Below are 21245 nucleotides of genomic sequence, written 5' to 3'. Positions count from 1 at the left end.
TACTTGACCCTCTGGCTTCCCCAGTTAGCCCCCAGCATCTCCGGTGCCGAGCATACCCATGTACTCACTTTCCTTTTTGGTGCTGAAGTGGGTCCACCCAGAAGCCACGCTGCCCGCCTCGTTGTGGGCCACCACTTGCACCCTGTAGGCAGTATAGGGCCGCAGCCCCACCAGGCTGGCTGTGTGCCCAGGGCCCCAGTACTTCGTCTCCGTGTGGCTGGCAGGGCAGGCTGGGGCTGAATCCGGAGGGCAGGCCTGCAGCTGCAGTTCGTAGCTGGGACACGCAGGGGTGTGGAGAAAGAAGACAGCAAGTGGAACTGTTCATGTCTCAGAGTTGCTTGGATTTGGGGAAGACGACATTTTATAAACTCCTTAAAACCCCCATTTTCAGGAAACTGCTTTCAGAGACCCTGAGCTGATACTGAAGGGAAGAAAACGAGGGGGTTTCCTCATGCACACCTGTGGATCACCCAGAAGGTGGTGTGTGTGGGTATGTATGTGGGTGTGTGGCACATGTGCACATACATGCAGATGTGAGTTCATCTGTGTGCAGCCATGGGAACAGTCCACTCTTTTTATGTTTCATGTGTATCTGTGTTTGCCTGCATGTATGCCTGTACACCATGGCCACGTAGGACCAGCAGTGGCCAGAAGACGGTTAAGAACCACCGGAACTGGAGCTGCAGATGGGTGAACTGCCACGTGGGTGCTGGGAATTGAACCTGGGTCCTCTGAGAGCAGCCAGTGCTCTTGCCTGCTGAATCATCTCTCCAGCCACATCTCTGCTTTATTTTTGGAGACAGCATCTCCCACTGGCCTGGAGTTGGCCAAGTCAGATGGGCTGGCTGCCCGGGAGCCTCAGGGCTCTGCCTTCCTCTGCCATGTCAGGGCTGGGATGTCTTAGGTGTGTGCCACCACAGCTAGCTTCTTGTGTGGGATTGAACACGGGTTCCCAGGCTTGGTGGCAAGCGCTCTCCCAAGTGAACCATTTCTCCAGCCCCGCGAGGAATCATTTTCATTAATAAACATTACATCTCTTGACAGGGATTCATTATTGCCTTTTACTTGGACTAAAGAAAATTCCCTTTCCTCACATTTTTTCTGAATGAAGACTTTTTGTTGTGGTTGTTCTTTGAGACAGCATCCCCTCCTGACATTTTAACTTAGGTCAGGGCAATTCCCAGCTAACCACAGAGGTTTCTTTTGCTCCAGCTGAGGGGCTGAGGCCAGTAGAATGCATTTGGTCCAGAGAACCACAGGGCAGTATCTTCTTTGAGTAAATGCAGATACAAGGCATTGTCTCTCTTATTTCAAGATGCATTTGTTGTTCATTGTTCTCTCAGTTGGTTCATGGCTTAAACACTTTTTAAGTAACAAAGCTGCTCAAATGAATGCTTTCCTTCCCCCGTATACATCTATTTTATAACCCCTTGGGCACCCAGGGTGGCACATATGCCTCTGAGCCCATCTTCTTTGGGTTTATTCATCTGTCCCACTGACACCTACCTGTGAATGATACCATTAGGGAGCCGAGGGGGTGTCCACTGGAAGGAGGCCACCCGTGAGCCCAGGGTCTGGACCTGGGGCGGATACAGCCCTGAAGGTGGGGCCGGGTGAGTTCTCAGCTCGGCCGTGGGTCCTCTGCTGCAGCAGGCCAAACAGGTGCAGGCCTCAACCCCAATGGCGTATGTGGAGAAGGGTCTCAGGCCGTGAAGGGTCTGCTGGGTGGCCGTGCCTTCAGACAGCTGCAGGGAAAAGGTCCACATGAGACGCTCCATGTCAGAGACGGCCTGCCTCCTGCTACGAATGGAGCCTCATGCTAGACCCTCTGGGAGAAGGAGTGAGAGACTGTATGTATGTTAACTCAGATGTATGGTAACTCTTGGAATGGTCGCTCTAGACGGAGGGGTGTCTACAACGGAAGAGTTCAGTAAACGTTGCAGATAACAGGAAGGACTGGCAAGACAGGACATTCTCCCTTATCTAACCTCAGGAATGTACTAGAAAAATGGGGCCAAATACACAAAAATATGGGTTGCAGTCAATGATTTTCAAAAGGGTTCCTTTACAATAAAATGAAACAGAAAAATGATAATCTGTGTTTGAATTATCATTTTACCACTAAATTTCACATTCTACTACAATAACTTGCACAGAACTTATGCATCCAAAATGCCCTGGGACCCCTATCAGAGGCGAGTGCAAATATTTAACATTTGCAAGCCCACTTCCCTCAGTGCTGGTTTTGCAAAGCTGCTTGTCTTTGAGGGAATACAAACTTCCAATTTGTCTGAAGCAAACTTTTGACCTCATTGGGAAAAGGAGTGCTTAGAAGCTGGAAATTACTTCCACATCGACATAAGTAACATAATTAAGGAGCTGCCTGCTATTTTTTTAAAATGCATACAATGCACTCCAAATAGAAATTATTTGGGTTTATTAATATTATAATTTTATAAGCATGGATAATCAAGGGCTGATTGTATTTACATCATCTATATTTACTGAATACGAAACCATGTAGAAAATATGCTAATACTCCTTTAGCATTCACTAGGAGCCTTGCCTGCATGTGGGTCTTTGGAAATTGTGTTTCCACACCAGGCATGTTGGCCTCGGAGGATTTCTTCACACTTGCCCAAATCATTCCCTAAATTAGTCTAAATAATTCATAATGTAATTCTGGGATCTGAACCATTTCCTCTAAGCTTATGTGAACAGCGCACTGTAATCTCCACATACTCATGAGCCACCGGGGAGACCAAAGCCACACCACAGAGGCACAAGACTAGACACTGGGAAGCTGTCGTGAAAACACAGACAGTGCGGGCACTGGCCGAGCGGGGAGCTATAAGGAACATTAAATATTAGTCTTTTCTGTCAAATACTGAAAAACTCTTGTTTATGACAAGACACTGAAATATTTTTTATCTCCCTCACCTTGTAACACCTTATGCAACTGTTTTAATGGCTCCAGCCAGAAAAACTTTTATTTCCTATCCCTCATTCTCTGAATTTAGGTGATTTAAGCAGCACACCCCCCTTCTAGTTGCCCTTCATTTCCTTTAAAACTAGTCAGTCTCAAAAGACTGATAGGTGAGACCCCAGCCAAGGGAAAAAAGTCCGAGCCGCCACCCGCATCAGAATAAACACCAGATGAACCTCCTGCACTGTCTCCGTGTGCTTGGTGGCTGGGTTTGAGTCTTGCCACGTCCTTTTTACAAAAACCACCACCTTGCCAAGCTGCCTGTGCCTTGGCGGTGTGCATGTTGCAATGGTGATCTCTTTCTTTGTTTCTAGCGTGGCCTCCCTCTCAGCAACAGGCTACAGATCCATCTGAGACCCTCCCATACTCAGCTCTATCTCCTGACTTCCCTCCAGTGTGGTAGGAGCAGCAGCAGAGACAGACCTGTGCTCCCTGGCTCTGCCTCTTCTGAGAAGATAGTGCTTTCTAGAATTTACCGACAGAGTCTGGATTTTCCTTTCATTAGAGATCTGTGTGTGTTGAAGTCAGGGTTCCCAGGACAGTCTTTGCTTCACTTTGCTTTCTTATATTAACATTTACTTGGTCAACCTCTCTGTGTGTGCGTGCCACCAGCCTTCAAGCCCCTGGCCTCTGGCTTTCTGAGTTAACTTGCCTATGTGTACCATCTTTGGTTTCTTACGTCTCTGGGATCTTCAGTACCATCCCCGGCACTTACCCCAGTTCAGGTGTTTTCTGTTTCCTACAGGCTCAGTCTCTCAGAAGGACCTTCTGCTTATCAGAGGGTAGGTTGGAGCAGACTTACAGGGAATGATGGAGGGGACAAAGAACCAGAGCGCCTTTTAGGAAGAGCCGCGCTGTGTGCTGGCTCTCAGAGCTGTGTGCTCACCAGGGTGTACGTCCCGCTGGAGCTGGAGAAGATCCTGTAGAGGCTGATGTTCCCATTGGGTCTCGCAGGTGCACTGATGTTGACCACCACTTGGGTGGAGGAGACGGTGTGGAATGTGGGTGCCCTGAGACCTTCTGGTGGCGCAGGTCCAGTTCTGCACCATGTCCAGTTACTCGGAGCTTTTCCTGCGGAATTTACTGCCCATACCTCAAAAAAGAATCAACAAGACCAGTCAGATATCAGGTGCCTTCACCCTGGAGAAGGATATCAGTGTGAGGCAGACCAATTTCTTGAGTTCAAGGCCAGTCTGGTCTATACAATGAGTTCCAGACCAGCCAGGGCTGTAGTGCAAGAGCATGTCTTGGTAAAAAGTAAAAATGGATAAATAAACCAGCCATCCAAACCAGCAATAGACAATACAGTAGGATGAATTTAGATCTTGCACGTTTGTCATGACCAAGGGCCACAGAACAAGAAGGGAGCTCCCCAGGGTTCCAGTAATTCCACAGGTAGACTGTAGCTGTGAAATGCTCCTCTCTGCCTCAGCGGGGCAGTGGAGTGGTGTTTCAGTCTTTTTGTTTTGCTTTGTTTCCATCAGTTCCTTCAGACTGCGTGGATTTCTATACTCCATAAAACTCAGCAATTCTTAAACACTGTCTCCATTAAATCTGCATGAAAATCAAATTTCCTTTCATCAAGGAAGGGATAAACATATGGGGAGAGGTGTAATCTTATTTATCAAGAACCATTTGTATAATTAAACACGAATATCCTAAAAGGTGGCCTTGGGTCACCATTTGCATGAGTAAGTAATTTGTAGAATGTCAGGTACAATAGACCTGGTGGATGGATGTGCGAGCATATAGGGTTAAATTAGAGCCGATGGCAGCGAAGCACACAGTGATCAATCAGAATGATAGATGGAAATGGCAACAGGAGAAGACCGTCTCTCACGAAGACTGCTCCTCACTGCGCTGTCAGGTGCAATGCTAACTTTGGGCGGTTTTTTGTTTTTCTTTTTTTTTTCATTGGTTGTCTTTTACTCTGTTTATAAAAAAATAAATTGTCATGGCCTTTTAAAAAGCATGGAAAGCTGGCTTGAGTTTGTATGTACAACTGGAAGTCATGCAGGACGTTTAAAAATAAGCTATGTAGGAAAAAAAAATACAACCCACTTTGCCTGTATTTGAATACGTCTCGTTTTCTTCTTGAGCACACCTTCCAGAGAAGAAGCACCTCAACAGAGTCTTAACAGGGAGGTATAGTCCGATCAGTGTTTGCGCTTCTTTTGGGGCAGATGCCTTTGTGAATGCAAATGTCTGTGGTTGAGCTGCTGTCAAACGTAAACCTCCAGCTCCTCGCTGACAGGCTTGCCAGCAGCTCTCTTCTCAAAGGAGACAACCAACCTGCCTCCCAGTGAAGCCAACTCTTTAAAGAGTGTGCTCCCCAATTCCCCCCTCTCTCTCCTGACTTGCATATAATTGGTCACATTTGTACACTCTTCTGGTGTCAAAGCAGTCTGAAATATTTTGTGTGTATGTGTACTATGTATGGGTTTGTGGGCCAGGGCTAAAGCTGTGCTCTTTCCTGTAAACCGGGCTTTGGACACTGCAGGTCACCATTATGTGTAAATAAGAGAGCAAGGGTCTGAAAGTCTGGATTAGATCAGGTGCCTTCACTTGTGAGGGTGGGAGACTCGCTGAGTGAATTGTCCTGGCTGAGCAGGTTCCCTGTGCTGGGCTGGGGAGAGAGGAACAGGACACTGTCTCCAGGAGAGCAACAGCTACTGCTAGTTAGGGTCCTGGTCAGAGTGTCATGCAAGCCGCCCCTGTGCCCTCTGAAAAGGCCAAGGTCGGACGACGGTGGGGTAGAATGCTAGGTTGTTGATGAAGAGAGCAGATGTCGGGCCCCAGGAGGGAAGGTGCCTGGCTCAGCGTGCGGGAGACCAGCCACTTTAACTGCACTCTTCCAGGAGAGGCCTTTCCCAGCAGATGAGTGACAAGATTTGAAAGACAATATTCCAGAAAAGACGTAATGGCAGAATACGAAGGTCAGAATCAGATTCCCTGGAAGAAACAGGCTCTTGGCAATTTAAGGGCATGCTGATCTTAATCAGGGTCACAGGAAGGAAGCCTGTGGAGGGAGGTTTGATAGCAGACAAATCCAGCAAATAACTGCTGAGTGCTCCTAGAGACAGCAGCCATGCAGGTGGAAGGCTGGCGAGAGAGGCTCAGTGAAAGGCCATTACAGGAAGTACAGGGCAGGCAGAGCCTAGATGGCGGCGGAGGGCATTCTCTCTCTTTTTAATATGAAATTTTAAAGCGAGAACACAAGTGGGGTGTCTCATGGCATTTTCATACATAAATATTATTGTTTTCATCTGGGCTTCTCTACCCACTGCACTTCCCTGCCCTCCTGTCTTCCTGCTGGGCTCCTGCCGTCCTCTAAATAGCCCCCTTCCACTTCATGCCTTCCTGTGCTACAGGCTTTGACCAGGTGGAGTCTTACTTTCAAGATGTGATGTAATCTAATAATTTTAGTCTTCTTAATTTTGAGTGTTTTTTCATCACTGTGTGGTTTTGTGCTCATGACTGTAGCTTCCTGAGGAGGCCAGAAGAGGGCATCAACTCCCCTGGAGCTGGAGGTGGTTCTGAGCTGACCCGTGTGGGTGCTGGGAAGCAAACTCAGGCTGTCTTTCTGGTCCTCAGTACATTATATTTGAAAACTGGTGTTCCTCGGTGTATGGGTTTTGGTGTGTTTGGGAATATTATCTTCTGAAATACAGGCAATATAGAATTCCTGTCCGAGCAGGCAATGTGTGTAGGAGTTAGCCTTCTCTCTTGTCTTTGACAAGAGACCTTCATAACACCCTGCTCTTTCTTCCCTAGACTTCCTTTTTAGTATTCAATCAATTTGAGATCAAAATAGCATTCATATAAATCAATGTGCTTATGCAAAGTAGGATCAGCCTATTTGCATGAGCTACAGTGAAAATGAAAATGGTTACAGTGAAGAGAAATCTGACAGATGCTGAGGATGGCAGGGCTCAGGCAGGAGAGCCGCCTCTGAGTGCACCAAACCAGAAGAAAAGAGAGGGAATCTGTGATGGCAACCCTTCTCAGTCTCTGTGCTCTGTCACCTTCCCCCTTCCATGCCCACTCCCTGTAAAAACAAAGTGTATTATCAAAATTTCACTCTCATTTTAATCTTTGCTCAGATAAGCAAGACATGGACTAACGTAAATTCCAGGTTTATACTTAAAATATCGTAGATTATGCCTACGATTTCCTTTTAGAAACAGTTACCAAATTTGGTAACATTTGACCGGGTGGCTTGATGGTTTGGATTGTAAATATCTACCAAAGTTTCCTACAGTTAAGGCTTCACCCCAAAGCACTAGTTTTCACAGGAGGCAGCTTTGGGGAGTGACTGGTTCAGCCCACTTAGGAATCTGCAGTTCAGTGGGATATTGGCATATAGGCAAGACCTAGTCAGAAGAAAGTGGTCACTGAAGGACATAGTTTCTCCTGGCCTCGTGTCACTTCCTCTCTTAGTCCCGGCTGCCATGAGGTGAGCAGCCTGTTCCACTATGCCCTGTCCCTGCCATGACACTGTGTTTTTCTACAGGCCCAGAAACAACAGAGCTCGGTGGCCACCACCTGTAACCTCTGAAGTAGCCAAAGTAAATATGCCGTCTCTACATGACTGTTAACCCTGAGGTTTGCTGGAGAAAAACCAGTTCCATAATTTTGAGCCAAATCTGAAGCAAGCTTTTAATTAAACACTGACCAGGATGGGCTTTGGTCAGGACCACTCCCAAAATTCCCAGCTGAGTGGCCCAAGACATGTGTTACAGGGGCCTTTAACAACAAGCCCATATGGCCACCATATTTTCCCATGTGGCACTATTACTTTCCAGGAATTACAACTCCCAACATTCCAGGAAGTTACCCGGTCCTTCGGTAGGTAGGGCTTAGAGGTCAACTTCCGGTCTTACAGTTACCTCAAACATCTGTCGCACCAGCAGGAAGCTGATAACATAGATGGAAAAGGATGTAAAGATTATGGACTGGAAACTCTAAACAGTATGCTAGTTTGATTTGGCTGTTGGTCCTGAAGATGAAGGTAGGATCTCACACCTGCTAGGCATTCCACCTCAGAGTTACATTCTCCTGCTCCCCGGAACAGTACAAAAACCAGGCAATCTTTCTATCTCCCCCTTCTTCCATAAGATTCCCTGCACTCTGCCCAAAGTTTGTCTGTGAGTCTCAGCCTCTGCTCTGATACCTACATCAGTACAGTCTTTCAGAGGCCGTCTGTGGTAGGCTCCTGTCCTGTTTCCAACGTCTATTGCCTTTGTCCTTCTGAATGAGGATTGAAGCATCTTCCCTATGGTCTTCCTTGTTGTTTAGCTTCTTTAGGAGTATAGATTTTAGTACATTTATCTTATATTATATGGCTAATATCTGAGGGGACAGGAGCTCCAAAAGGAGACCAATAGAGCAAAAAAACAAAAACAAAAACAAAAACAACAAAAAAACCAACCAACCAAACAAACAAAAAAAACCAAACTGAGCCCTGCAGAGACTGATACCCAAACCAAGGACAATGCATGAGGAGGAGCTAAAACCCAAGCTCAGATGCAGCCAATAGACTCATTCTCCAAGTGGGTTCTCTAATAAGGGGAACAGGGGCTGTCTCTGGCATGAAGTCAGTGGCTGGCTCTCTGATCATCTCCCCTGGGGGTTGCAGCTTTGCCAGGCCACAGAGGAAGACAATGCAACCAGTCCTGCTGAGACCTGATAGGCTAGAATCAGATAGAAGGGGAGGAGGACCTCTCCTATCAGTAGGCTAGGGGAGGGGCATAGCGGGAGAAGAGGGAGGGAGGGTAGGATTGGGAGGAGAGAAGGGAGGGGGACACAGCCGGGACACAAATTAAATAAATTGTAATAAATGATAATAATAAAAATAAAAACAAAACAAAACCCAGAAAATCGAGTGTCTTCTGAACAGATAGCAAGTTACCCATTATGAATTCCATGATGAAGGGTGGGGAGCTGTGTACGCCCAGGGCAGCCCCTAAACATGCCGGTTCTTTCTCAATCAGTAAATTCATGATGGTTGAAGTTTCCACTGAGAGACTCATTGTCTACATCTGATAACATTTGTCCATGTGGTTAACATAACACCCCCACACATTACAGTTCAGAACTTCCCGGCAGGGAACTGTGGGAAAGGTGAGCAGGTCAACATGGTTCAGGTTGGGAAGTGTTACAGTGCAAGATGCAGAAGAATGCAAATGCTTTATAATAAATAGGAAACAACTGAAACCCCAGCCACGGACTCGACGTCCCAGTGATCAGCACATTAATAATGTCACTTTGATTTGCGGCTTAGACGCACACCACTGTTTTCAGTGCAATATGTATATAACTGCGGATGGGTGTCATCTTTCTGCTTGTTGTCCATTAAAAATACGAAGCTGCTCTTTAATTTACTCATTTCCCTCAAAGACTAATTACTGTATTTTGCCTTAAATAATTTTAATTACATGAAGTGTGAACACCTGCCAGTAAGCTGGCATACCCACACAGCTGTGAAGGTAGCACACACTCGCTGAGGCAGAAATCGTCCTTCAGAGGAGTGAGTTGGGAAAGGCTCCAGAAGCAGGATCTTCCGCAGCGTTTTGGGTCCTTGCGCCAGAATTTCCGGTGCCGAGGACCTCAGAATATGGGCTCTCAGCATACTTCCGGCTGAATCTTACACGCCCAATACTCTTTGAAGATACTATAGGGCTAGGAAGAGAAATCCAGGCAAACCAATTTCCAACTTCTCTTCATAGAGTCTTTTTAGAGTGGGTCTGAGCACCAGCCCTGCCTTCAGTCTCTGACACATACATGAATATGTACGCGTGCACACGCCCAGGGTAACAGCAGGCGTCTGTCTTTGCCAATTACTCTCCACCTTATTTTTTTGAGACAGGGTCCCTCACTTGGCGCTGGAACGCATGACCTCATGCTTGCACGCCATGCACTCTACCAACTTCTGTGACATTCTACCGCGTTTCCTCGTAGAACACCTGATTAAAAGCATCCCTCGTGGAACGTTTGATTAAACAGCATTTCAGTAACTCCAAGGACAAGTGTTTTTCGTGTAGCAGTAAGCAACGAGACCTCGTTCTTTATGCAAACCAGAGAACGTAAACTCAGTGTTAATTCACACCAAAAATTAGAAAAAAAAAAAAAAAAGAACATGAGCAGCCATGCCAGTCATTAATCAGTAGAGTAAAGAGGTTGCATGTTAACGGGCAAACAATTAAATTATTTGTTTCCCAGGGGCATGGAATGTGATTGTTATCACACTCCCACGAGGGAGACAAATAGATATTAAAAGGGTCTTTCCGATACCCATATTGGCTTGGGCCAACAGCTAATTCAATAGATTCGATCACAGTCTGCGTTTCTTACATGGCGGCTGATTTATGGCTTTAGCACTCTCCAGTCATCAGTCAGTGCAGTTTGCTGCCCGGCACTCATAAATTATGCCTCATAAATAAAAAGATACAATCAAGGAAATCCTATCGGTCCCTCTATGGTCTCGGAGTGTGTTCCCCTGGCATTCATGCTTATGCCTTCTCATGGGGTAGCTTGCCATGGATTTCAAAGATGTTGGAATAGCAACATGCTAGAATGGGCTCCGCCAGAACTGCGGGTGGAGAGGCTCCTGGCTGAAGGGAGAGAGCAGTAAATCTGTCATTCTCTGGCAACGGGATCATTTTATTCTGTGAACAGTGCACAGGCTCCAGCCAGTCAGGGCTGCTCATTGGAGGGCTCTGTGAGGCTGCCTGCTTCGTCACCAACCCGTCTGACTCTCTTTCATCATCAAAGGGGCTGTGCCCAGCGCCTCTGCTGGATCTGTGAGAAACTCTCTTGTACAGAATCCCTGTGTTCTGGTGCCTTTCATCCAGAACACTTTGGATCAGGCAAAAAGAAACTTGATTTTAATTGAATTCTGGGACCCAAGGGAAGAAGGTGATGGCAGGACGCTGTCTCGATTTCTACTGGTACTTTTGAAAGTCAGTTATGAAGTCACTAAGGAAGTTAGGAGACATTCCCTTTAGACATGGCTGTCTACTGCGCCCCTGCCAAGGCTGCTGTTGCTCTCCTTCAGACTGCTTGGTCACTGGATGCGACCAGGACTCTGATCTACACTACGAGGTGGGAGAACTGTCTTAAATACAGTGCAAACACTGAGTGTAAATCTGTGCTAATGTTAATCCTGAAGGTTGGGAGTTCGCTGCATGCTAAGTTTTGTGCTGCTTGTATCTGTCCTGCTTTGGTGGAAACAGGAGCTTGATGCCATTCGTCTCTCAGAGGGAATGCACAGCAGGTTCCCTTTGCCCCTTAGCTAGCTTGTTCTACATGCTATCAGCTGTGTCTGACTCATGGGCCCCCTGTTCCCCAAAAGGGAAGTGGACTCAACCTACAACTGTCAGCTTCCTGAAAGCATCGTGAAAGCATTGTTGCTGATGCTGTACCTGACTGTGTCATTCTCCGGCATGAGCTGTGCAGAGAGCAAAAGGTTTCGATGTCAAGAGGTTGGTCATGTCTCTTGTATTTAATCATTCTAACAGTGCCACACAGTTGGCAGTAATACTCCCCCCCCACATACACATACAAGGAGACTGAAGCGCACAGAAGTTGATGCAGCTTGCTGAGCGTAGGACAGGCTTTCCAGCCCGGTGACACGAGCCCCAACTCAGGACTCCCTTCCTACAAGACTCTACGAAGGTAAACCGTGACTGTCGGTTCTAGAATGATGAGGGAAAGCTGCCTCAGTGAGGGGTTGTCCAGGCTGGGCTGGCCTCTGAGCACGCCTGTGAGGGATTACCTTGATCACGCTGAGGGGGGAAGGCCCACCCTAAATGTGGTTGGCATCAACCCACGACCAGGCTTTGGAATCAAAAAAGGGAGCTGGTTGCAAGCTCCGTCTCTGCATTGTGAGTACAGATTTCATCACGCTGAATAAAATGACAACTACGCCCTGCCTGGCACAGCCCTGAAAGCACCCAGTCTCCACAGTGAATGGCTAACGCAGGCCAAGAGTGCGATCTGTAGGAGGGGTAGACGTCACGTCACTTGGTGTTACAGTTGGGCTCCTGCTGCTGTGATCAAACACCCAAATGCAGGCTGGGGAGGAAAGGGCTTCCTCGGCTTGCCCTTTCGGCTCACTGTCTGTCACAGAGGGGTGCTGGGGCAGGAACTCAGGCTGGGGCTTGAGGCAGAAGTCATAGAGGAATGCTTCGTGCTGGGTCACTCAGACTGCCACACAACATGATGCTTAGCCAGCTTTCTTAGACATCTGCTTAGGAATGGTGCCTCACACAGCTGGGCCCTCCTACTTCGATATCAGGACAGTCCCTAACAAACATGCAGGCAGACCAACCCGATAGTGACAATAACTGAGTAACCGAGTAGCTGAGACCCTTTCAGGTGATTCTAGGCTCTGTCAGGTGGGCAGTTATACTAACTAGGACACTAGGTAAGGTAATTAGTTATCTATGGATTTAACAGATACTGATTAAGCCACATCTATGTGTCAGACACTGATTTCCAGCTTGGCATGGAATAGTAACCAAGAATGGCACAAGCATCCAAGTGAGGAGAACAGAAACAAACAGGTAACGATTCAGGCTGGGGAGGAACTGATGGTACAGGGTACATGTGCACATAGGTGAATACACATATATGGGTGTGCATTCATACAGCTCAGAAGAGAGAAGTCAGTCTGTCCAGAAGGATATTTAGGAGTGATATTCCACGTGGAAGCAGTAGGCAGAGGCCACCATGTGAAGATCAAGAAAAGCAGATCTCAGAGGAAGAGCCTTGCAAAGACCCCTCGTAAACCTTAGCTTAGTGATGGGTAATGCAGGCGCCAAGAAGATGAGGGCAAGGTTTGCTTTTCTTTTGTATGACAAATTACTGGCCAAAAACAACTTGGGAAGGAAAGGTTTGTGGTAATTTTCATGAGAATGGCCCCCATAGGTCCATATGTTTGCATACGTGGTCCCCAGTTGGTGAAACTGATTGGAAAAGGTTTGGAGGTGTGGCCCTGTCTCACTGGAGGTGGGCTTTGAGGTTTCTAAAGCCCTTGCCATTTTCAGCGTCTCTCTGCCTTGTACTTTCGGATCAGATGTAAGCTTTCAGCTACTTCTGTGCCATGCCTGCTTTTCCCCATACTTCTTGTCATGTGGGTCATGAACTCTAACCCCCCAATTTAAATGCTTTTTTTCTATAAGTTGCCTTGCCATGGTGTTTTGTCACAGCAATAGAAAAGCAACCAAAACAGGATTTATTTGGCTTCCCCTTCCATACCATAGAGCATCACTGAGCGAAGCCAAGGCTGGAACCTGGAGGCAGGGACCGAAGCAGAGATCACGGAGAAATGCTGCTTACTGGCTTGCTCTCCGTAGTTTGCTCACCTATCCTATACAGGACCACATACATGCCCAGGGACAGTGCCACCTACTGTGAGCCGGGCCCTCCACTTCACTCATTAATCAAGAAAATGCCCCACAGACTTCCCTCCAGGCCAGCCTGATGGGGACATTTTCTCACTTAAGATTCCTTTTTCCCAGATGACTGTTGCTTGTATCAAGCTGACAAAAACTACCCAGCACACCAGATGACAACAACAATGACAACAACAACAACAAGGACAGGCTCAGTGGGGATAAATCACTTGCTAAAGGTATAGAACCAGCAGAACCAGCAAGTTTTCCAAACAGGTTGTGACTGCACCTGTGCTTCTCACAGGGCTGGTGTGAAGGAGCTGTGCTCCAGTAGGACAATTCACAAAAAGAGGGGCCAGAAAGTTACAGAGTCAGGATCTGAGCTGTTTCTCTCCCTGCTTCAACTGGGTAATGGGCTGACTCATGCAGGTTCCCCAGAAGAAGCAGGTTCCCCGGAAGAAGCAGGTTCCCCGGAAGAAGCGACAGTACCCGCCCTCCAGGACTACTTCAGGGTCTCAGGTTAGCTTTAACTGCCAACTTGACACAGCTAGCGTCATCTGAAGGGAAGCCTTGACTGAGGCGTGCATCGATTACACTGGTCTGTGGACATGTCCTGGTTGTCCTGGTTGTTAACTGATGTGGGAGGGCACAGCCCACTGTGAGCTGCACCATTCCGTGGCAAGTGGTTCTAGGAAGGCTAGCGAAACCTGAGCCAGCGCCACCCAGTAAGCAGCTGAGCTCCAGGGGCTTTTGCCTTCTGCTTGAGTTCCTGCCTTGACTTCCTTCAGTGATGGAGTGTGACCCATAGCCAAAACAAGTTGCCCTCTCATGGTATTTGTGAGAGCAACAGAAAGGAATCTAGGACAAACGAGTTAATATGTGCAAAGTTCCTCACGCATTTCTTCCTTAGCACACAGCAAACATCAAGAAACTGGCAGAGACCATCATCACATCCTTCACAGGAGAAGACGGGGAAGGATGTGGCAAGGCTGCACAGAAACCACGCCTCACTTCCTGTTTCCGACTGCTTGCCATGGATCAAAGAGCCCGAAAGCATTCTAAATCTTCTTCACTCTAGAACTTCAAGGGTTAAGAATAGATAAAAAACCTGGCTTTCAAAAACATTTTCTTTTGAGATGGCTCAGTGGATAAGAGTGTTTTCTGGGCAAGTACAAGGATCTGAGTTCAAATCTCCAGGACTCAAGCTAAAGGCTGGACACAGCTGCCTGTGCCTGAAAACTCAGCATTAAGGGGAGAGACAGGTGGATCTCCACAGCTCGCTAGCCACCTGTCATTTAGTTTCAGCTTCAGTGAGAGGCTGTGAATCAAAGGCAGTAGGTTGGAAAGCAACATAGGAAGACACCGTGGTCCTGCTCAAGTTTTTGAATACAGACACATGCTTGTACATCTTGGATGCACAGTCATGTGTGTGCACAGCACACACTCGCACACACAGTATTGTCCTTATATTGTCATTTGTTCATTAGATGACATTCTCTAATTTGCCCTATTATCAATCAGAATTTCTCAAGCAAGTCACCAATAATAAGCAAAAGAAATATTGGCACGAGCGAGTGGGTCCCTCGGAGCCAGTGGGTCCCTCAGAGCCAGAACCCTGTTTTGGTTCCTGTTACAGATGTGTCTATAAGCATCAAAGGAAGAACTTTGCTGTTTCCTGGATTTCTATGGGCATCTGGATGGTCACATACACCAAAAGACAGTTAAGTCAATGAGTGAGAAGCTGATCTTCTCAAAGGCTGCAGTTGAGGGCATCGGATTTACTCGCAAATCCACCTGTGGATTGATGACTTCCTTTGACTAAGGAATTTATTTAGAATTTGGCCGAACTTATACCACTGGCTCGATGTAGTCCATTGCAATTATCAGTTTTTTTTTTTTCCAGGTGGCTTTTAAATCATTAGACAGTGGCGAAGGCAAGCCTGTTGGGCGCTTCTCTAACCCAGGAAGGCTTCTGACAGGAAAGGCATTGCTACATGTGGGAAGCAATGGGGTATGATCTCCCACCTTCCATTCCCACACCCCCCCCCAGCCTCCTTTCCTCTCCTCCCCTTTCTCCTGTGAGATGTAAGAGACTCTCCTCAGTCCTCAGCGGAATGATTTTGGTCAAGCAGCTGTTTTGTACGGACTATGCTCTGGGTGCCGAGGGCCATCAGTCCGGAGTAGAGGAGTGTGGCTATGGGAACTTGGGGCGGGAACAGCTGTGTCTGAGGAAGCAGGGCCACCTCTGCCTGCTCTGCCGTAACCTCATGTCTCCTGAGTACGTGCATTCAGATCTGATGTTTATTGATATGTCGTACACAGACTCCTTGGTCTGAATGACTAATTTCCTTTCAGAACACTGAGGGGGTATACTCGGGAGGTTGTGAATGTTAAGCTCTGTCATGAGGTACAGTCCCAGCCCTTACTACTCACGCTGTGGAGGAGGCCACAGTTTCCAGCCTTCTCATCAACCTTGGTAACTGGGTGTGTAGTATGAGCCCAGGAGAGAAGCTTTGGGTGACTTGAAGAGCCTGGTGGTTAACACTGATTGTTACCTTGAAGGGACTGAGTACCAACACAGACACGAACCTCTGAGCATCCCTTTGAGGGATTATCTAGAGTGTTAGCTGAGTTGGGAAGATCCACTGTAACTGCACCATGCCATGATCTGGGTGCCCTGGGTTAGACTGAGTAAGAAGGAGAAAGTGAGATGAGTATCAGCGTTCATCATTTTCCTCTTCTTGTCTGTGGACACAATGCCACTAGTCACACACATACACATTCTTGTCTGTGGATATCATGACATTAATCGCCTCTGCTTGTTTTATCTGTGGACACCATGACACTAGTCGCCCTGTCCTTGATGCCATGCTCTCCCTGTCATGATGACCTTTATCCCCGGGAACCATGGTCAATCACCTCCTTTTCCTTAAGCTGCTTTGATATTTTATGGTGGCAAGAAGGGAAACCACTAACACAGGGAGCCTTATTTTCATGGCTGTTTGTTCCACAGTAGCCAGGTGGTTAGTGAGAAGCTGCAAGGGCAGGGACATTTGCCATCTAGGACGTTTAATGATTTATTTCCACAAACACCCAACAATAGAAGGTTCAGTTTCTCTTCAGATGAATGTAGGTCCACCTCTACCGTGTTCAGGAGAGAGCTTCTTCCTCATTGCTTTAGATGTGTGTGTAACTGTCTCAAAAGCAACAGAAAGCCTGACAGGGATGATGGTTTAAGAACAGTTCTGAGGAAGGCCAGAGACTCCCCTGGGAATCAAGTGCCCTAGGCCAAATGGGATGTTCCCAGACCTAGCCATAGCCCGGAGTTGCCTATCTCGGGGAATTTCTTTTGTGGGGGCAAAGTCTCCTCCACGCACACAGGCTCTGCTGAATCAGAACCATGCACAGGTTGAGTCAGACGTTATCAATAAATCATTTAAAACCTCAAGGTGGAGGGAGCTCAGCTCTTGTGGGAGAGACTAACCAAACAAAAGCCTCCCTGCTGGTCAGAAATACGTTAGTGAGATTAATACCTAATTAAATGCAAGTCCAAAGCCAAACAGGAAACATGCTCAGTAAGCTGCTGCCACTTCGATGTAGAAAATGCTTGGGAAAGGATCGGGTACGGCCATGGCATTGGAAAGCAAGCAGGAAGTGGCAAGAAGCCAGCACAGAAAAGTATGATCAGGTTCTCAGTGATGGGGGCGGGGGTGAGGGGACAAACAGGATGACTCTCTGCCTTCTGTGAGTGACCAAGTTGAGGACAAGGAAAGATACCTGGGAGGGGTCCCCCCTTTCAGAGCCCCTCGTGTTCTTGACTAGAGACTGTATACTCTGGTTAAAGAGTCACTACAGAGAGCAGGGTTCTCCTTACCTGCCTCTGTAGGAGGGCTGGGGTGAAACATTGGCCTGCTAAACACGGGCATCCTACAAATACGAAACGCTTATTCTCAACAGACCCAATTATTAAATGACGGAAGGGAGGCCATGTGAAATTAAATGTCACCCAAGGTTTTCGCTGTGAGTGTGTGTATGTTCATGTATACATGTGTGTGTGTGCATGTGTGTGTGTGTATTCGTGCACATGGGCACAGGTATAGAGATAAGAGCTTAACCTCAGCTCTCTTTCTCCAACTACCATCTACCTCAGTGAGCTAGGCTGGCCAGCCAGGGAGCCCCAGGGCACCTGTCTCTGCCACTGCCTTTTCCGATTTTTGGTTACAAGTATTCATCACTACGCCTGACTTTTCTTTAACTTGAGTTTCTGGAACTTGAACACTGGGCTCTGTGCTTACACTTTACAGACATCTCCCCAGCCCAAATTTTGTGATCCTCACTCTGATTTCTTTTGGAGCCAGGCTGTAAGAGGTTGAAGAAACAGATCCACACCCTTTGCAGGTGTCTTTGGAGTGGGGGCGGTACTGGGCAATTCTTGCTTCCAACTGTAGCCTTGTTGAAAAAGTGGACCAAGGGATGAGGCAGGTTCACTCAGAGGGCTTCATTTCCTCAGTTCTTAGGAAGGCACATAGTATAAAAGGCTAAATTCAGAGTCCCGTTGTGGCTGGCTTAAGGCTGAAAGTCGGTCTTCTTGCTCATTAAGGACGGAGGGTGATACTAACAGTATCCATTATTATTTTGGCCAAATGGCTCTCATGTATGGTGTCTTGAACATATTCTCTTATATGCCAATTTAACAGTAAAGCAAGCCTGTGTGCTGTCCTGATTAAAGCTACAATTTCAGGAGCAAGACAAGATGAGGGAGAGACAGAGGGAGGAACGAGGGAGAGAGGCAAGCAAGGAAGCAAGGAGGGACGGAGGGATGGAGGGATGGAGGAACAGGGACAGAGCAGAGCAAGGACACAGCTTTTAATCCTGCCTCTGGTTGCCAAGACCTGGTATCTAGTCTTTCTGAGGGAGCTGAGGAATTCCTTTAGTCTCCTCCCTGACAAGCAGGAGCAATTCCCTTGGGCACAGTCTAGCTTGATGTGTTCCTCTGAACACAGGACTGAAATGGTATTGATGATGTGGGTTTCCTCCAGGACACTCAGGACTCATAGCTTGTAAGTGAATAGAGTTAACACTTATTTCTACTTATGCAGTATGATGTTTTTGTAGTTTTTAGGATAAATTTATTAATAAGCAAATGGGTTTGGTTATATTGAGAGACAGCAGTGCCGGTAGGTCCACACGCTCCTTTTGGTGATGAGTAGCTGTTTGGGAGCAGAGGAAGCCCTGAATGAGGGAAGCCTTCAGTGAGTGTATGCTGTTGGCATGGCTGTGAGCTCCAGGGCATTGGGCTCATGGGAAACTGGCAAAGTCATTCTTCACGTGGGCCAGGCTCAGGCAAAGCCTTGCTCTGTCCATGGCTAGTGTTGTGTTGATTCATTAGGTATGTACAAAAACTAAGACTGGCAGCTTCCTCCTCTTCCTGGGTGTTTACAGCTTGAGAAGTTTGCATACCCTTCCCAACCCCAGACTTTCTGTGCATGTGTCTGTCTGTCCTTTCTTCATTCCCTCGTGCCTCAGTCAGGGTTCCAGGACCCCAAGCCAAGTGGGGCAAAGCATGACCAACCATTTCTTTTGTCTGAAGACGACCCCAGGGTCTCGCTTCTATCAGTACAATTTAAAGCTAGGCACTGTTATCGAAGGAAAGTGCTTTGGGTCAGGATTTATGATTGTCATGTTCCACAAGCTTTAGATTGCATAGGCCAATCAAGAGAAGGTAAAATTAACATGGGGTGTGGTGGCATGAGCCTTTAACCCCAGTACTCTGGAGACAGAGGCAGGGCGATCTCTCCAAATCTAAGTCCAGCCAGAGTACATAGTAAGGCCCTGTCTCTAAGTAATGAACTAACTAAGTAACTAACTAGTGAATTGCTTTGTACCCTTGTGGCTTCCCATTTCTGGATCTGCAGGGAGAACTACCCCTTCCAATGTGCTGCATGCTGGGTAAGCCCCTCAAGTCCTGGTCCAAGCATAATGGTGTTTGGAATTAGGTCTTAGAGAGTGATGAATTCCTGTGAGAGGCGCCCTCACAGATGTGACTGGGGCCCATAGGAGAGACTAGTCCTCTTCTTCGGCCCTGTTCCTCTCCTACCTGCTTTGCGAGATACAATGAGAAGACGGCATTTGCAGAAGAAGAGAGCTCCCTCACCAGTCACGGCAGCTATGGGCACCTTGGCCTTGGACTTAAAGATCTCCAGAATTGTTTGAAGTACAAGTCGCATGGTCTGTGACACCCTGTTATGACAAGTGCAAACTAAGGCAATGAAGGAAGGCATGAAGAAGCTAAATTGCCGAAGTGCCCAAAAGAATGTTACCATCTCTGCCCGTTCCCTTTCGGCTCAGCACCTGTGCTTGGGTAGCTTCAGTGGGGGCCACAGTACCCTGCTGAGGTTTTAATCCATCTGCCTCTGGCGGGAACACTGATGATCCCTTCTGTGTTTTCTTCACAACCTTCCCCCATCCTCTTCTTGGGGAAGAGTATTGGTTGGTTAGAAAGCAGCAGCTACCAGTCCACCCTTCCTCCTTCAGCCTTAGGCCCCAAGACCAGACTCTCACACCAGTGAGTCAGAAAGGGTCCTTCAAGGATGAGCTGTAGATTCTCAGTCACCCAGTCACTGGGCACCAGAAACCTTCGAGTGTGTGGGGGTGCTTACTGAAAAAAAATCCTGTCAATGTGGGGAAGTTTCAGGAGAGCTAATTAGTCCCTGTCAGCACGAGTCAGTGAGAGAGAGCCCTGGCAGGCCCCAGCAACTCCATGGTGAGTCATTGCCTTAAGCGAGAGTATGAATATGAATGCAGAATTACCTGGAGCTGCTCATTAGCCAGACATCTCTCCCTGAGGTAAAAGCTAAAGTGCAGGGCTGGGGGCAGAGCTCAGTGTAGAAGGCTTGCTCGGCTTGCATGTGCAAAGCCCTGGGTTCCACCTTCAACTCTGCAAAACCCTGGGACGGCTCGGGAGGGAGGCCCACCAGGTTCTCTCTGAAGCCTGTGGGAAGACCACTGTCCTAACTGACTTGCTCATTCGCTAAGAAATTTCTGACAGGTGTTGGAGGTATAAGGAGTACGGTTCAGCACAGTCCAACTGGGAAGCATTCAAAATAGACAGCGGCTTTGTAGGGAAAACACCAATTGGGTGTGTAGGTATCTCATGGCTTTGCCTAACAGCCATGTGGTATCAGTTTAGGGAAGGTCTCTTCCTGGAAGGATTCCATTCAGCACGGATTCGTGAGAGCATACTGACTAGGTTAAGACTCAGATTCCAGCAGATGACCCTTGGCACTCACCAAGACGATGGGATTTCTAACAGGGCTGTGTATGCATTGTTCCCCAAAGCCACCTGCCAGTCCTTGTGAAATACAAACAGGCATTTCCTAACACCCTCCATCAGTCCTTGTGAAATACAAACAGGCATTTCCTAACACCCTCCATTCAGGTTTTACTTCTTACCCTCCCCCCCTTTTTTTTAAACTTATTTTTCAGTGTTTGACCTTTCAGAATCTCAGACTCCCAGGAGCTGTGTTGACACGGAAATGACTCAACTTTTCTCAATCCAAAAAGTCTTATTTTACACAGTGTTATCTCCTACCTCCACACCAAAAACAGTACAACAATGACAGGAATGAAAAAAAAAAAAACAGTGTTTACAAGGAAAACATTGTTGTTCAATTGAGATAGCAGCTTCTCCAGTAAGTCCTGATCTCCTTTCGGCCTCTGTGGGTAAAGGGGAGAGCTCTCCTCTAAGACGGCCAGGATGGAACGCTCACCTTTAATATCAGCACTTGGTGAGGCAGAGGAAGGTGTTGTCTATGAGTTCAAGGCCAGCCTGGTCTACATTTGAGTTCCAGGCCAGGCTACAG

General features: G+C 47.4%; 1 protein-coding gene across 1 annotated transcript in view; it reads right to left on the bottom strand.

Moving 5' to 3' along the window:
* Ush2a (usherin) overlaps window positions 1-21245 on the bottom strand; it is a 653036-nt gene that overhangs the window by 20859 nt on the left and 610932 nt on the right. Inside the window, exons 64-66 of the mRNA XM_060365102.1 lie at window positions 3873-4079; window positions 1507-1745; window positions 69-274 (exon numbers count right to left, since the gene is read on the bottom strand). Coding sequence (XP_060221085.1) covers window positions 69-274; window positions 1507-1745; window positions 3873-4079 — 652 coding nt within the window. The remainder of the gene's footprint in view (window positions 1-68; window positions 275-1506; window positions 1746-3872; window positions 4080-21245) is intronic.

Source organism: Meriones unguiculatus, chromosome 11 (assembly GCF_030254825.1).
Source record: "Meriones unguiculatus strain TT.TT164.6M chromosome 11, Bangor_MerUng_6.1, whole genome shotgun sequence".
In the NCBI taxonomy this organism is placed as follows: domain Eukaryota; kingdom Metazoa; phylum Chordata; class Mammalia; order Rodentia; family Muridae; genus Meriones; species Meriones unguiculatus.
The sequence above is the reverse complement of the archived record's forward strand: the minus strand, read 5'-3'. Positions and strand labels throughout refer to the sequence as shown.